At 41.6% G+C, this 16,988-nt stretch overlaps 1 protein-coding gene across 2 annotated transcripts in view; it reads left to right on the plus strand.

Moving 5' to 3' along the window:
• The first annotated feature begins 3,408 nt into the window (after nucleotides 1-3,408).
• agrn (agrin) overlaps nucleotides 3,409-16,988 on the plus strand; it is a 261,254-nt gene continuing 247,674 nt past the window's right edge. The window contains exons 1-2 of one of the 2 annotated variants that reach the window (XM_038723324.1): nucleotides 3,409-3,843; nucleotides 5,308-5,569. In XM_038723324.1, the coding sequence (XP_038579252.1) occupies nucleotides 3,643-3,843; nucleotides 5,308-5,569 (463 nt within the window). In that variant the 5' untranslated portion in view covers nucleotides 3,409-3,642. The remainder of the gene's footprint in view (nucleotides 3,844-5,307; nucleotides 5,570-16,988) is intronic. The other variant, XM_038723325.1, reaches the window with a different exon arrangement.

Genomic DNA, 16,988 nt, shown 5'->3' on the forward strand with positions numbered 1-16,988 from the left:
TTCTTTGCTCCCCAGGTCCTCTTTATCATCTACTATGATTGCATCTGCCTACTCTTTGATCCACAAAAGAGCCTATGAAGTGTGTTCTTTCAGTCAAATACTTGTTAAAGCTTGTTTACTTTCTGGGACTTTTGTGTTGAAATATTTATGGGAGGAGGAGGGCTGTCAGGAAATAATTGCTGTGGGGAGGAATTATTTTTATGAGAGATGTTCCAATAATCACAGAACATTATCATGTTCTATGTCCACAGAGAAAGACATGACAACTGATGCAGAAACTTAACGGCATGAGTTTTGCACACTATATTTGACACAACCTTTCCTTCATTTAGGTACTTTAAATTTAATTTATTTAATTGTCAATGTTAATTACTTCAAAAATGTATACATTTTCTGTGGGATTTTGGTTAAGAGCAAAACAAATCACTGTTGCCTTTAAGCTCTGTTTTGGTCTCAACCAACTCCTGAGAGAAATATATGATTGTTAAGCTGTTACCTGCTAACTGCTGATGTTCACCAGCTAGTCACTAACTTTGTCCTTCTGCTGTCTGCTGTGCTGGCCTGATCGTGTACAGTGGGTTTACTTAGTGTTGTAGCTAAAAACAGCTGCGGCAGAAAACAGGGTTGATGAGACTTGGATTGAACCAGATTGCAGCGACAAAAAACCAAAACAATGAGCTGAAAGATGTTGAGATGAACACGGAGTTGGGTGATTGGTGGTTTTGCCACAAATAGTGACAATTTCACACTACACATTTGAAATGTAAAAAAAGGATATAAAATTTTGATTAGTGCGGCTTTAAGAATATGAGGAAAATATTAGGACTACTAAACGACTATTAGAGTCCAACATTTTAACTAAACAGTGGCATCCATTTTGTGTATTATACTGTAATTAGTGTGTTGAGAAGGCGATACCATTGAATTTTTGTACCCTAAAACCACGAAGAGCTGATTCGGTCCAATAATAATAATAATAATAATAATCTTTATTTGTAGAGCACTTTTCAAAAACAAGTTACAAAGTGATTTAATAAGTGTAAAGACAATAATACCCAAAAGACAATAATACAAAAACAATACAAGAATCAAAAACGACAGCAGGGACAACAAAATACAGAATAATTTATAATACATAATAACATACAGTACATTAGAAATGTTTTTGAATTTGGGTGTACTGCTGTTCAAACTAGTCAATACTGCTATAAAATGAAGCTCATTTAAATGTGGAAGCCAATTAAAACCTTATTTCAAACCACAAAATCAGTCTGCTGTGTACTTTCAGTGGAGAAACTCCAGGCCTGATGCTATTACAGATTATGCTGTTTGTTGATTTGAGACATTATTTGTGTTTGAATATTTAACTTTACCTGCCCAGAGGAATAGCGTGGGAAGAGTATGTTGTCTGCATTTGATCCTCACCTCTTCTGGATAAAGAACATGAAAAGCACTGGCAAAATATATCAATATTCATTCAAAAGACAGTTTATTTGGGTCAACTCAGCTGTCAGAGATGAGGCCTACTTGAACAAATTTCTGCAAATATCCTCTCTAGCAACTGTGCAAAACCAAGCCTGTTATTTTCCCAGGAATAGAAGGGTAGTTAAAATTACAGCTTCTGAGTAGTGGAAATTTACGAACTGTCTATTCTTAAATAGGAGCTCTAACAAAATAGCCACATGGTAACATTTACAGATTTAAACATGGGTGCTAAGTGTTATGATATAAGGGGAACTTTAAATGATATATGACATAGCATGAGTTTAGCATCTGCCTATTTAGCTTTTGAGTTCAGTTTTACAAGGATTTTCAGTCAACGCAGTAGTTTTACATTGGGTGTACACAGTTGTCCAAGAACCTAACATGAATACAATCAAAGATCCAGATTTATTAAAGGTTGGAAGAGATTAAAACTATAGACCAGAGTGTTCTTAGTTGCTCTATACCAGTTATATCCTCTAGTAAGTCATATCACAGTGAGGAGCCAGGTTTTTGACAGCCTTGTCACCTTCAAGAACATTTTTAAGGCAATTATGATCCTACAATAGATCTAAGTTTGGGAGCTAAAGCCCAAGTTTAAAAATGGTAAGACCTAAGTGATGCCTTTTATTTCTTTTTTTTACATTTTTTTTTCATGTGACCTTTCTACATCTAATGTCATATCTGGAAGCCATGACCACCTGTCTGAGCAGCATCTAATCTGTCGTGGGGTACAACCACTGCCAGGAACCACAGAAGTGGATCCACGTACGGAAATCATTTTTAACAAAAGGTTTAACTTCAGATAATTTATTCTCTAACAACATAATCACCATAATAGACAACAATAAATGTTTGTCATATTTTAATGGCGAAAGACTCTCTCTTCTGTCATGAATTGGTGCTAAATAAATAAAACTGAAACACACTGAATTGAATTGAAAGACTGCATCCAGGACTTTCAGAATTTTGAAACAGAGCTTGAAAGACCCTGGAGAGCATGCCTACTTTCTTATAAAAGTCAATGTAACTCATGTTCATGTTAGTGGTAGCCTACAATTGCTGCTAAAGCCTTTAAGGATGGGATTCACTGTCATCAAATATAAAGGTATGTAAAACTTTACTATTAGCAATTAAAACTTTTTGAGACACAAAAAAGGCCTGTTTATATTTTATTTCGAACTTGATTTTTGATTGCAGTGTGATAAATATGCCCTCAAAACATTTTTTTTGCTTGCATTAAAAAGACACAAAAATACCTTCATGATCAAACCACTAAACTCACACTTGAAATCTCATACTTATATCTATCACTTGGAACCAGAACTTCAAAAATGGGGGAAAGAGGAATATTAAGTGATCACTAACAATATAGGCTATAAGCCTATTTTTGACAAGTCACCAAACATAGTCTATAACCTAAGCCTGCTGCTTGTTGTGTTCCTTTCTGTGATTTCTTTCAGGTAAATCTCTATATGCTTTGCCTGTGACATCTACAAGATATATTTTAGGCAAGAGGTAGCCAGCATCAGACTACATATCCTGCACAATGCCTGCTCCTGCATGTGCAAGGTCTGGGGGTTGCTGCTGAAGGGGACCTGAGGTAAAGACACTGTCTGTCCAACTGGGGGCGGCGTTGGACAGCGTCTTTCTACAGGCATCCCAGCGCGCAGTCCTCCAGCCCTCCTGGCCCCCACTCACACCCTCACTTGTGGGATCAGCAATTCAGATCGCATGCAAATCCTGGAGCGTCACTGAGAATGTGTGTGTGTGTGTGTGTGTGTGGGGGGGGGGGGGGGGGTGAAAGAGAGGAAAAGAGAGGGGAGAAGTGCAGTTGCATTCCTGGAGAGAGAGAGAGAGAGAGAGAGAGAGAGAGAAAGATCCCTGCCCAGTCCTCCTTCTTCCTCCTCCTTCCTCTCTTCCCTCTTGGTCTCCCAGCCGGCGGTGGCAGAGAGGGATTTTAACTCGGGCTGCAGATGCGGGGAACAGGGCTGCAGACTGAAAGAGACACTGGTAGTCCGTAGGGAAGTTGTGGAGAGGAAGCTCGGTGCAAAAATTCTGCATATTCAAAGGAGTTTGGAATTTGTTCTAGGACGCCCCGGGCGGTAAAATTAAATTTTAGGAAAGTTTACTTTTCGGGTTACAATCCGTGTGGTGGTCATGGGTTCCCAGCGGACACTCCGGGCCAGCCGGACAGCGCTGCTTCTGGCGGGGCTGCTAGTGGCTCTGTGGCAGCGATGCGCCGCAAGTTGCCCGGAGAAAGACTTGGAGGACAGGGAAGAGGAGGCCAACATAGTTTTGACCGGCACCGTGGACGAAATAATTAACATGGACCCGGTGCATAATACATATTCTTGCAAGGTAAGTGATTTCTGAATCGAGGGAAATATCCGCAGGAGCGCATTGCTTCAAGGAAAAGACACCTGCTTCTTGGACGAAAGCTAACGTTAGGTTTTATGTGGACTTTTAGAAGACACATTATCACTTAATACCTTTGCCCCCATGTACCGAATGGTGGCCATTGCCATCAAATTGTGTTCCAATGCTTTCAAAGGTATCAACAACTTTCCTGAAGAAAAAACAAACTCATTCATACAGAGTCATTCGGCAGGCAGCGGTTACATGGGCACCGCGAGTGAATGCACTTTGCCTACAGAAATAGATAGATGGTGTTTTTGATTTCCACTTACTAATTAGGCTGCATAGCTACAAGGAAGGCCTAACCGACCATGTAATCATTCCAAACATGCTGGCCCCTCACCGGCCCCTTGCTGTAGCTGTAGTCACAAATGTTGAACATGCAACTTCATTTGCCAGTGCCGGCAAAGATGATATTCTGAATCATGATTTATTCTGTGTTATTGCTGACAAATGCAGCCACTTGTATCCCAAACTAGAGATTTGAGATTTGTGGCTAAAGAAGTACATAAAATGTGAGTTTTAGGCTGCTGTTATTAGATTGTAAGAGACAATAAAATGCTTTTTTTTTTCTCACTAGAGAGTACTGACAAGTTCCGCAAGTTGTGCCTGAAGCAGTAAAGATGCCTTACATTGTCATTAGTCACTCACATGAAACCTGTGTGTGAGAGACCAGATAGTGTAATTTCCAATATTCTTAATGCCAAAAGAACATTATGTATCTGACTAACAGACCACATAATGGCGCATGGTGAAAAAGACAAAAACGTTCCACAAATAAGCAAACAGCCGTCCTCCATTCTCATTCCATGGCCATTCATTGTTTAACTTTTGCACCATCATGGACTTGTGGTAGACCACTCTATAATCTGTCAAAATAAACAATTTGTGTTTGGTCAGCTCTCTTGCTGCTCTTTTTCTCAGTGCCCACTTGTTTCCCGTCTCCCATTGAATGAGTGGAGTAGATTAGAGGCACACATTGCTCTCCTTCTGGAAACGGAAACCACCACCAAGTGCTGAAATGAGACAAGACTCCTAACAAGTAGCAAAAGGGGCGAGCTTTCCTATGAGTGGTCATAAAGCAGCATTTGCTGCATTTGTGATGCACTATCTATGGGGGCATGCAGTATTTTAGATACAAATGCTGTATCTGGATCTTTGGTACAAGATTTATTTTTAGTAAAAATAATCACTTAAGAAGTACTGTTATTACATGCCATGTCTGTAGATTTTTTGGTAGCACAGGTAAATATTTGAACATTAAGTCAGAGAAACACCAGAGTGAGGGACATCTAGTCAGAAAGCCCAGAGTTATACAGGGGCCCTAATTCTCTAACAGCACCCCATGCATTACGACATAATTAAAATACAATGTAAAACTGTCTTTCTTTTGTTGTTTGGCTAAAGGTCAGGGTGTGGCGTTACTTGAAAGGGAAGTCCAACGTCAACCACGATATTCTCTTGGATGGCGGCAACAAGTTGATGATCGGCGGGTTTGGCAACCCTGGGATCTGCGACAACCAGGTAGCTACGGGTGACACTCGCATATTCTTTCTCAACCCTGCTCCGGAGTCCATGGGGCCAGAACACAAGACCGAACTTATGCTCAACTCAAGTCTGATGAGGATTACGCTGCGTAACCTGGAGGACGTGGAGCACTGCGTGGAAGGTAAGCGGTGAATGGAATGAGACCTATGTCCTTAGCGTGGGATGGAATATACAGTACATGTTGTTGGCCAAAACATCTAAGAATGATGATGTATGGAAGTTAATTTGTAAGTTTATCAGGGCTTATAATGGATGGGTGTGGCTCAGGTGGTAGAGCGGGGTCATCTAGTAATTGCAGTGTTGCTGGTTTGATTGCCCAGTCCAGTCCAAGTGTCCTTTGACCTCAAATTGCTCCTGATGACTTTGCTGTCAGTGTGTGAATGTATGTCTGTGGGGGAGCTTAGTATCATCGTGAGCCCTTTGGATAGGACCTCCTGATGAGCAGTTGGCACCATGCACGGCAGCCTCTGTATTGTAAAGTGCTTTAAATGGTCGATAGACCAGAAAAGTGCTGCATAAATACAATTCCATTCACCATAATTGCTATTTATTAAGTCAGTTTGCTGTGGCTTATCTTGATATTGTGTATGTGAGAAATTCAGTGTAGGATCCATGCTGTGGTTTGAAGACTCACAGTAATTGTAAATCACTTAGAGCAACAAGGATTTCTTACACCAATGGCTGCTGAAATTACACAGCCTCAGGCTCACAGTGTCAAGGTTTCTCAGAACTCAATGAAACAAGCACACCTGAGTCATTTTAGGAGCTTTGTTGCCACGGGGAAGCTCCAGCCCTTCCCAACAAAGCCTTGACGTGGGTTTGTCTGATTAACAGCTGAAGGACACGGGTTGAGTGGTTGGTCCTGACCTTTGCACCTCATAGTTGGGCCATTTTTATTAAGTCAGAGGTGAAACTACTTAACACTTACATACACATAACACACGATGTGGGAGCTTTACAGGTTCCCACACTTATGTTTTCTTTTCTTTTTTTTTTCCACAACTGACTCACATGTTCCCACCATTTTAACTTAACCCCCTACACACACACACACACACACACACACACACACACACACACACACACACACACACATACAATTACTCTTTACACAGAGACAAAGCAGAAGCAGGGAATGATGGATCAAACTTGCCCACACACGAAAATGGTTTAACAATAATTTTAAGGAGCTTTTGAATTTGGGAGGTAAAACATACAGATGAGTAAGGTATTTTAAAGACTTTTGTTGTTCATTGTATTGACTTGCGAAACCAGAAGAGCTTGGAAATAGTTTAATACTTTTGTTTCTCTGAGTCTTTTCTTGGTTGAGAAGTAATTTGTCAGGCTCTTATGAGACGAACCATATATCCATGACTAATAAATCTCAGCATCTACCGTGACTGTAGCAGCCTGTGCCCCCATGCCAGTGAGCAGTGAGCATGCTTCTGTGAAACTTTTACCGGTACTTGACAATGTTGGCAGCTGTTCAAAGTCTGAATCTAACACTTACACTAGCTCGGAGCACAAGTGAACAAATGAATCGGAACACAAATCACCTAAAAGCTTTCTGGGGCAATCACTGTTTTAGAGTAGTGCGGTCTAATATTCTGGGTCCTCTGAAGAGTTCTGGGTGGCAGGATGTTCCAGTGGATGAAGCTTGTTTGCAGTGTTAAGTTGCATTTGGCACACACATAAAACTTCTTCTGTTTGTCTGTCCAGGCACGAAACACTGCACTGCTAACCTTTTTATTCAGCCCTCTTTTCTTCTTTTTGGACTCCTGTTGAGGATAGGGAGTTTCTTGGCTCTGACAAACTGTCTAGAATGTGCCCTTTTTTGTTTTGGGTCTTTGTATTTGAATAGTACTTCACATAACCTGATTTTCTCATATCAGCTTACAGTTGAAGGAATAGCGGGTAAGGAAATACTTCAAGAAGTCATAAGGAAAAAGTTAGTTTTGCAATGACCGTCCAAAACTTAATATTTTGGGACAATTGTCAGGTTCAGCCCCACCAAGAAATCTGTCATTTGTTTTTTGGTGAGCGAATATGGCCCCGATAATTAACTGGCGTGCCTTTATCCGGTAGAGAATGAGCTTTGAATCTTGTTCAAGTGCAGAGTTTTAATTAAGACGATCAGATCCCATCCGTTCTGTGCAACCACTACCCTGGAGACTGTGGGACAAGACTGTACCTGCCGCAGTACTTATTGCACCCCCCTTTGCTTTCTCCTCATTCTTGACATTTTCGATAGCTAGGATAGACTCAGGAATGCCTGGCAGAGAGCTAGGTGGGGAGGCGCATTGTCTGAAGTGGAAGAAAAAAGGCTTTGTGCGAGCTCCTTACTACCCAGAGTTTTGAGAAGGACACAAACGAAGGATAATAAGATGAGTGATGTAGAACGAAGGAAAAACAAGATATTTTTTTTTTTATACATGTGAGGACAGAACATGAGGGATGGTGTGTTTGCTATGGCACTGAGTTTGGATCAGTGCTGCATGAAGATAGATGTCTTCAGGCATTATGCTTCACACTGTTTCTACTCCTGTGCTCGTACCGCACTGGACGGTGGCACGTCAGGGCCACTCAGTTCGTGTGTGATCACTTGGCTACAGGCTTTCATCTGCTGAGAGGCCCTCCCCGGAGGAGTGTTTACAAGATCCCAGTAAACACTTACAATGCCGACAGCTTTTACTGTGCAACAGAATGCCCTATGTTTCCTGATGCTTTATGTTTACTAATCGACGCCCTTGCCAACATCTTCTGTGGTTGAAATAAGAAATATAGCAAAAATACTCTTCAACTCAAAATTGACCAAACCTGCGTTGTTGAAGTTCAACAACAAAGGGCTTTTGGCTCAGAATCTGTTCCTTTGTTTGGTTCCTGAACTACCATTCAGTGAAATGTTACCGTAGTCAATTGTGCTGTGCACAAAGTTGACAGATAATGTTTCAGAATCGGACATTTGCTGTGTCGTTGGAAACAAAAAAGTCCTGGTTTTGTAAAAGTGGATCGTGGGGGCAATTCAAGGCTCAACATAATGGCTTGTCCTCCAGATTTTCTAAAGAGGTACGACGACTCTGACGACTCTGCTCTGTTTCATTATCATTTCCATTTCGTCTTTTCCAATGCTGCATTAATGAGAACAAAGAGAGAAGGCGGAGGTGTTGGGGGTTTGGAAGAGAGGAAGCCCTCTTGATGGAGCAGTGTTGACTGCACAGGGAGATCTTATCTGTCTTGCTCTGTTTATCAGCTGCTTTTGTTTCAGCTCTTGATGACTCGATGCCAGAGTCCTTCCCTCAAGGCCCTGACGAAAAACAGCAACAAAGGGCTGTTTCTTCCTTCTGTCTTGATCTCTTCCTCTCCGTCCTTTTTTTTTGGCTCCGTCTCTTTTTATAGGAGGAGAGATGAGCCAGTCAGAAGTCAGTGCATAGTCATGCAACAGCTGCATCAAAGATTCTTTCTTTGTGCTGCATCTATTTAAATATGTAATACTGACTGGAGCTAGTGTACTTCACTGGTTGACATAATTAAAAGTCCTTGTGGGATGTTAGTGAGCAGCATTTTACTGATCAACATACCGCTGACTCTTTATGATACTGTATGTGTGTACAGCAGTCCAGAGGCTTGCTTGGTAATGGAGTTACCCAGGCTTGCTAAGAACATGATGGGAGTCCTTATTTGCAGGCAGGTGGTCTCGCTTAATGATGGGAGAGCAGACAGCTTTGTGGAATGCTCCTCGGGTTGGGGCGGTTGGGATGTGGGATGACTGTTAGAGCCCCCCCCCCCCTTCCCCCCGGTGCTCCTTCAGTGAATGAGCCTCGTGGAAAACTTTGAGCTTTTCTCGCACTGTTTGTGCAAGGAGGAGGCCCGGCATCGGCTGGAATTCCTAACCTGCACAAGCTCCTACCTGGCTGACTCCTCCCTCCTCACCTTCTTGACATGTGAGAAGATAATGAGAGAATGATAAGGGTAAAATGGAGAATAATGAATGCTTCAGTTTTTAGCCATACTATTCACTTGCAATTTCTCAGTACGTCAATGCCAGTTATCCACAGGGCAGTTGACATCCTTGTTTCAAGAACATGCAGGGGTCATATCACAATTACAGTTAATCAGTGACTCAAAACCCTGGAAAATGCTCATGGGATGTTGAGAGTATGTTGATACAACAGCCCAAGTTCTTTAAGCAGAGGTGGCCATCTGAGCTTATCTGAGATCCTAATGTGTCTCATGCTACTATATGATGGTCTAAACAGTAGCTTCTCTGATTTGATAGATGGGATGACTAAGACTTTTACCTGAAATAGCGCCTCTGCTTGTTTTCCCTAAAGGTTCATTTTATTTCATACATGATAATCATAATAAGAGTTTAGCAAAGGCTTTATTCCAGGCAAGGTCGCCCGCCTTCGCCATAAAACACTTGCAGCGAGTTTTCTGTTCTACAATTTAAATGTCAGGCTCCACTACCACCTCATGATGTTTTAAACTTACTTCACTTTTCAGCTTTGACATATATTTTGTGTTTGACCAGGTGTTTCCAGGTCGGCCATGTTGCCCCAGCCAAATCTTGTAAAAGTATTATAAGTATTATAGTATTGTCTGCGTCAAGTTTTGAAAGTATAACTACAATTACACTTACGACTTGCGGCTTGCCATTACAATGACTCACTGCGACTTGAACATGCTCCGGGGGTTACGTGGTCTCTCTCTCTTTCTCTTGGAACTGTAAGTTACTCTCTCCCCTAGATGCGCTTGCACGTACTGAAATTTGTTACAGATTAATTTAACATGAATAGGTGCTCCGTACTAAAGACGTAATTTTGCCCACATACCTTGAAAGTACTGCGTTCAGTACCCAACCAACAGATTAGAACATAACTACTGCAAAGTAAAACATGACAACCTAATATTTACATTGTATTTGACTTTCTAAAATATTAAACCTTTGGCTTGTGGGTAATTCCAAAGGGAGATGGAGATTAATTTATTGTGGCTCTGGAAAGTGTGTGGGAACACTATGCAGCTGCACCCAGGTGACTGAACTAAAGCACTGGGGTCCATGTCTACACAAACAGCCTTTTGTCTTCAGGGAGTCATGGGAAGTCAAGAAGTCTGACTTTAAGGATTGGATTTTTCTCATGGTCCATGAATGGATTAGGCTATAGTCTGAGAGTGAGAGGCAAATTGCTTTCTGTAGAGCTTTTCTACATAGGTGTACCTATGATAAATCTGTGTGGCTAATGTCAAAGCATTTATGCAAAGTTACAAGAACAGGACAAATAAAAAGGCTTGATGGAATAAGCCAAAAAGGCTTGAATGGAGAAACAAGACCAATGGACCTGTTTGCCAGCTAGCCCAGAGTCTCCAGAGTTATTGCACATTTTAGATTTTAATTAAAAATGCGGGAGTGAAGAGCCTGCTTGGCATAGCGATAAAGGACTCCGAAATGAAAAAGCCATGAAAGATGGAAGTGAGCAAAGGAAGGAACAGACCACTTAACTGCAGTCTGTTCACCTTGGCTTGTATCCCAGCACCAGGAGTGTATCACTCTCATGCTGATAAGAATCATAGATGGTATTGATAGTAGGCAAAGACACCATGTAGTGACATGCCTGTCACTTCAGTGAGATGTTAACATGCCCACAGTGTACACACTGACGTACTGTATAACATCAAATCTGTCAAAATACAAATACAAAAAGCAGAGTCGAAATGCTTTGTGGTAATGTATTAGTTTTTACTTGCTCAATGCCATAAGAGATGATTTGATTTATTCCCTTGATTAGTAAAATAAATGATATAATGTAATTTTATTACCTGGTGTTCTGCTTAGCTTACTAAGCTCTAAGTTCTCCATGCTTGTTAAAAGTCACAAAAGAACATGGCTGTGCAGAACATAGCGGTCATGTGAAAGTATTTCTCAAACTAATTGTACAAGGTCTCCAAAATGACACCTTCTCCTGCAGTGGAAGAAGGTCTCTCAATCACAATTCATACTAAAAAGCGTAAAAGTCTTCTTTAGGAACAGGAAGGTGGACTGACCTGGGAGGCTCTGGGCAGAGTCGTGGATGTACAGTGACCTGGAAACCTCACACTCCTATCCCAGACATAAAGAGCTCTGAGCAACAACTCTGGGGAACTGGATCTGTGACAAAATTCTTGCTCCAAGGCTGCATTTCTGAAGCAGGGCAGCTGCTGTGGCAAGTGTGGCTACTTACTGTCAACAGGCCAAAAACATTGGGTTTAGAGAACAGGGTTTTGGTGGGACACTAGGGCGATAGCAGAAGCCCTAATGTGATTTGTGTTTGGGTCAGCTCAGCTGTCACTCCAAAGCAGCTCAGATCAAGAGAAAACAAGGGGGAAAAAATTAAAAACATTTTTCCCCCCTGTAAATTGTTTTTGTCGTAGGGACTTATTCGATAAAAGTTTGTCTGAAAATAGTTTGACAAACTATAACTTTCACTTAGTGTGCTTGGTGGACACTTTAAACATTCTGCTTTTAATAGAAAGCAGCTAATTTAACATAAAATGGTAATGCTAAACCGATAGGTGTGTTATCCCCTAGCAGTATTTTAGCATTTGCAAGCACTATTCAAGATTTTCTCCTCAGAATTAACTTTCCTTAAGATTTTGGAACCTGGCTGCTGGAATTTGCTCCAATTCTGGCTCACAGTCTGTGTTCCAGTTTCTCCCAAAGGTGTTTGATGGGATTATATTCAGGGCTCTGTGCAGGTCTGGGGCCAGGTTTAGGGTTAGTGTCAATTTTAAGCTTAGGATTGATGGTATCTGTTGTAACAATGAAACTTTTAGTTGTACAAAATCACAAAACACTGCTATTGCTGAACCCAAATTTGAGTCTAATTCAATACATTCTGATTTAACGGTGTCTTCTGCACATACAGGAAGTAAGGGAGACTTGACACTTGGGGGTCCCATGTTCACAAACAAATCACGGGATGTACAGGCTTTTCCTATGCTATTTTGCCCTCCTGACAGCAGCCTAGTCTCTGTTACTTCCTTTCCTCCCCCTCATCCGTCTCTCTGTCAATGGGTTGTCATGGGGAACCCAGGATGAACACCCCTCACCCCATTGTGAACTGTCCTCCACATTTCCTTCTGTGTTTGCAATTATCTTTTCTTCCTACTTTCAGGTGTCATCCTCAATCACATTCTGATGAGCTGCGCATGTGTCTGTCTGTTATCACTGTGTGGATGTGTACCGTGCCTACAACATGTTTTCATTGACCCATCACATTTTGGATTTTATATGTACATTCCTACCTCTAATACACATTCAGTTCTTATCTGCCCACCCGTCCCCCTGCTCCTGGCCGCCCTCTTTTTTATTCTCACAGTTGTCATCTTCCTCCTCCCAGTGTTCCCATCTAACAGCAGTTCCACCTGTAATTAGACTGAAATCCTATGCCCTCTAAAGCTGCGATAGTCCTAACAACCAGGTGCAGTTTGTGCAGACCTGACACCAGCTTCTGACCTACTTCCATATACCTATCTCTGTCTCTCTCTTGGCGTTCTTAAAAACAGACAAAAGTGAATTTTTAAAAAGTCACTTAAAGGATAATGCTGGTTTATTAGAGCAGCTCCACCAATTTTACACATCAAAGTCTGTTTACAGGTTTGTGTAGTACTGCATATGTGAAAAAAAAATATATAAAGCTTTCTGTGGCTCCAGAGGGAGATGTGTGAAGTCTGGTAAATTACCTCTCTGTCAAAATTGTACGGGAGAGAGGCAACAGAGGAAGAACTTAAATGCAGACAGTAGAGGCTGAAGGATGAAATCAGTGGCCAGGTCCAGGTAGGCAGATAGGCAAGCAGGTAGGCAGGTAACAGACAGCTTGGAAGATAGGTTCAGATTGAGGTGGCTGAAGCTTGAAAGCAAAAACACAAGACAAGACAGGAACATGGCAACAAGGACGAGCTGGATCTGGAGCTGCTATATATAGTGACTGACTGATGAGAGAAGTGAGAACAGATGAGCGGGTGAATAAGGAAGTCTGAGGGCATTTGGTGGACAGGTAGGGAAGGGGCTTGGGAAAGTGGTGATGTTTCTTAACAGAGGGACAGAGAGGCGGAACTTGTGACACTCTTGTGATGTCACTGTCAGTGTCGGTTGGGGCTGAAGACTTCAAGTTTGAACACAACCCTCATCTCTACTTGAGGCTTTTAGGATACATTTGGCGCTACTAGCACATATTACACATCGGAATATCCAACCAAACAGTCGATGAATGAATTGCATTGTGGGTTATGTAGGCACCAGGTTTTAAGAAGGAAGAAGAATGGCTGGAATAACGACAATATCTTTTTATTGGAGTCCGACAGTGTTATCGGAGTGCAATTCTAAATCAGTGGCGGGCTTGTTTAAAAAAGTTGCAAGTTGTAATAATCTGCGTTTGTCCTTTAAGATGTTCAGAAGATGCACTTATCTAAGCGGACTAAAAATGAATAAGCAGAAAGGTGTTGAATGTATTGATCAAGGATGTTTTGACAAAACACTCGGTTGTTGATACAAACATCCATGAGCTGCTATGGGGATTAAACAAAGAAGAGAGATTAGTGTTTTGGAAATGCAATGCCGTCTAAGATGTTAGAGATACGTGTGTCTTCTGACAAACCAGGAACATGACAACTCTCCTGTGAGATTAAACCTCTTAGGAATGTTCCCCTCTCTCACTCCATCTCTGCTTGCCCTCCAGGCTGACAGATTTGTCTGGCTGGAAGGGAGGCACTCAGCCTGCCCCTGTTGTTTTAGCCAACAATGGCAAGGATGTGATGGCTTTCAGAGACAAACAGAGATATCTGGCAGGGGATGTCTCACTAACTTGGGCACGTATCTATACACACACGCACACACACACACACACACACACACACACACACACACACACACACACACACACACACACACACACGCATACTCACATACAGACAGACACACAGACTTTACTATCTCCCCATCAGAAAGAGACATAAACATAATGCAGTATGTGTGGCTCTGTCTGACCTAGCCACTGCATTGTGATGGCTTTCAACAATGAACATTCTCCAAAGTAATGTATGACCTAAATCCCTAGCTCAAATGGTTGTAATAATCAGTATATATTAAAGAAATGGTCCCACGAGAGGTTTACCACATGAACCATTTGTCTGTTTAAAATCAACATATAGCAGCTGCATTATGTGTAGCAATAATGTTTCGAGAGCTAAGAAAGTTAACAGTGGCAGCCAGTGACAGGAACAAAGCTGCTAATACCTGCCATCAGTCTTAATAAACTTATAGAATGCTTTTTTGGGCACCAAGGATAGGACACTGATGATGTTTTCCCAGTCAACAGGTCATTGTAAAACTGATGTGATTCTAATACAGTATCTGTGAGTCTATTAAAAAAAAGACCGAACCTTATCAGGAGCCCAAGACACTTGAGATGAATCTTCTACTAGTTAGTCAACCTCTCAGAAGTAAATGGAATCAGCATGCAGTCAGTTGTGGTCCAGCTGACACAGTATGAAAGGACCTATAATGGAAATACTATAGACTCTGAGACACGTGGAGCACATAGAGATCCATGCGTAGCATTGATACTTCAATTCAGAATTAAGAACCTACTACAATTCTTCAATGCAGATATGCAGCATTTAATGTATTTTAGCATTATAATGGTCATCTGTGGGTAGGTTGTTTTGGTACTGTATATCCTGTACAACCCATTTTGTTCACTGTTCAAGGGGAGGAGTGCATCCACAACTAGTAAAAATAGCTCTGCAACAGAGAAAGTGTGACTGGTAGTGTAGAAGGGAGGACGGAAAGAAAGAAATGAAGTCCCAGATGAAAGAGCATGAAAGACAGCGAGTCAGAAACAACCAGAGAAAGGCAGTAAGTGAGAAAAAGAGCCGTCCCTTTTTTCTCACACTAGCAGGCAGCTACATGAAGCCTGGAAAATCAAAGAATAATTAAAAATGCCTCTATTATTGGTATCATCTCGTTCACTCTTACACTGTGCCTGAACCCTCCACACAAAAAAAAAGGGAAGCAGATTTAGAGTGAGTGCCATGAGGCAGCTTTTGGCATTTTCCAGCAGAAACATGGCGCCTCAGCCTGAGGGAACAAGTTCTATCACAGACTGTGAGCTGTTGCCAGAGGTATGCCCAGATCAGCCTCTTCAAATTCCACCTTATTGTCACTCTGAAGCCTGTTGTACTGTATTACTTGTAACTGTAGCATTATTACCATACAGCACTGTCAGCCATTTTAAAATGCCCCCAATCCTCTTGTGACCATGGGAGCAAAAGCAACAGCAACAAAACAAAGTTTCTACATCTTTCAGAGAGATTATATGTTGTTAGGTTTAGCCTACTTTTGGTTAAGGTTAGGGACAGATAAAGTTTTTGTTATTAGATTTCGTTTGGGAATTTTAGTATTTAGTAGCTCCAGAAAGAAAATTGGATCAGTTAATGGTGTGGATTTTCAAAATATACATGATTCCACATTTTTTTGACTCCATGCAGTTGAATTCCTTTTTGGTCAGTAGTGCAAGCGTTTCTCATTAAGCAGCATGCAAACCTCAATGTATTCAGTAAATGAGAAAATGTGACGTTATGTATATTACTGACTCCCTGCAAATACTTGCTTTTGCTTTGTCTTAGATGAGAGGGAATATCTAAAGGAGCTCCGAAGGTTGAGCAAACTCATCTTTGATGTGGATCTGAACAAGTATGGCAATGGATTTGATGTATTTCTGAGGGTTTCTGGAGGTACAAGTATTTTATGTGTATGAGTATGACTGTGAGCAATAGCTGAGAAATGTAGAATGGAACTCTGCCAACATACCACTGATATTATTTTCCCTCATCCTCACACAGTTGATCTTGATCAGGCCTCTTATACAAAATTCCCACTAGAATTCCCCAGGGTTGTTTTTCACCGGTTGACTTCCAGGGCCTTATTCTGGCCACGGAACGCTGGTGCAGGGCAATTCAGTCTCCAGCCATCCCACTACAGTTGACTAAGGGAACATTGAAAGGCTGCAGGTCAGCTCCAGTTAGCCTTTACCTGAGGCCAAAGGGATTGCGAATGGGTTAGGGACTGATGGGTGAAATCGGGGTCAGACGTGTTGAGACCACCCAAAGAAACCCATGACACATTCTCAGAGTGAGGCTCAGGCAGGATTGCACATTCTTTTCCAACTAAGTAACAACTACACAGCGTTACGACGAAATGTCTCCCTATAATTTATTAATGGGGTCATTTTATGCTTTTTGGCCTTTTCCCTCTTCTTCATTGAGTTATACCTTTTTTGTGCATGTTAAGCCCCTTTTCTGCTGCACGGTACCAGCTCGACCCGACTTGTCTCGACTCGACTCGACTAGGAATGAAACGGTATGAAAATTTCATATCAAGATTATAGTGACTAAAATGTCTTTACATTCTGACGAATGTTGAAACGTTTAAATTTAAATCACGAGAAAGCTGTGTGGATCGCTGGTGTGTGTGTCGCATTGAAAATTATGTCGCGGCAGTTGTG

This window comes from Micropterus salmoides, unplaced genomic scaffold (assembly GCF_014851395.1).
Source record: "Micropterus salmoides isolate LMB-PRFRI ecotype aquatic unplaced genomic scaffold, ASM1485139v1 Ms_hic_scaffold_16, whole genome shotgun sequence".
NCBI lineage: Eukaryota > Metazoa > Chordata > Actinopteri > Centrarchiformes > Centrarchidae > Micropterus > Micropterus salmoides.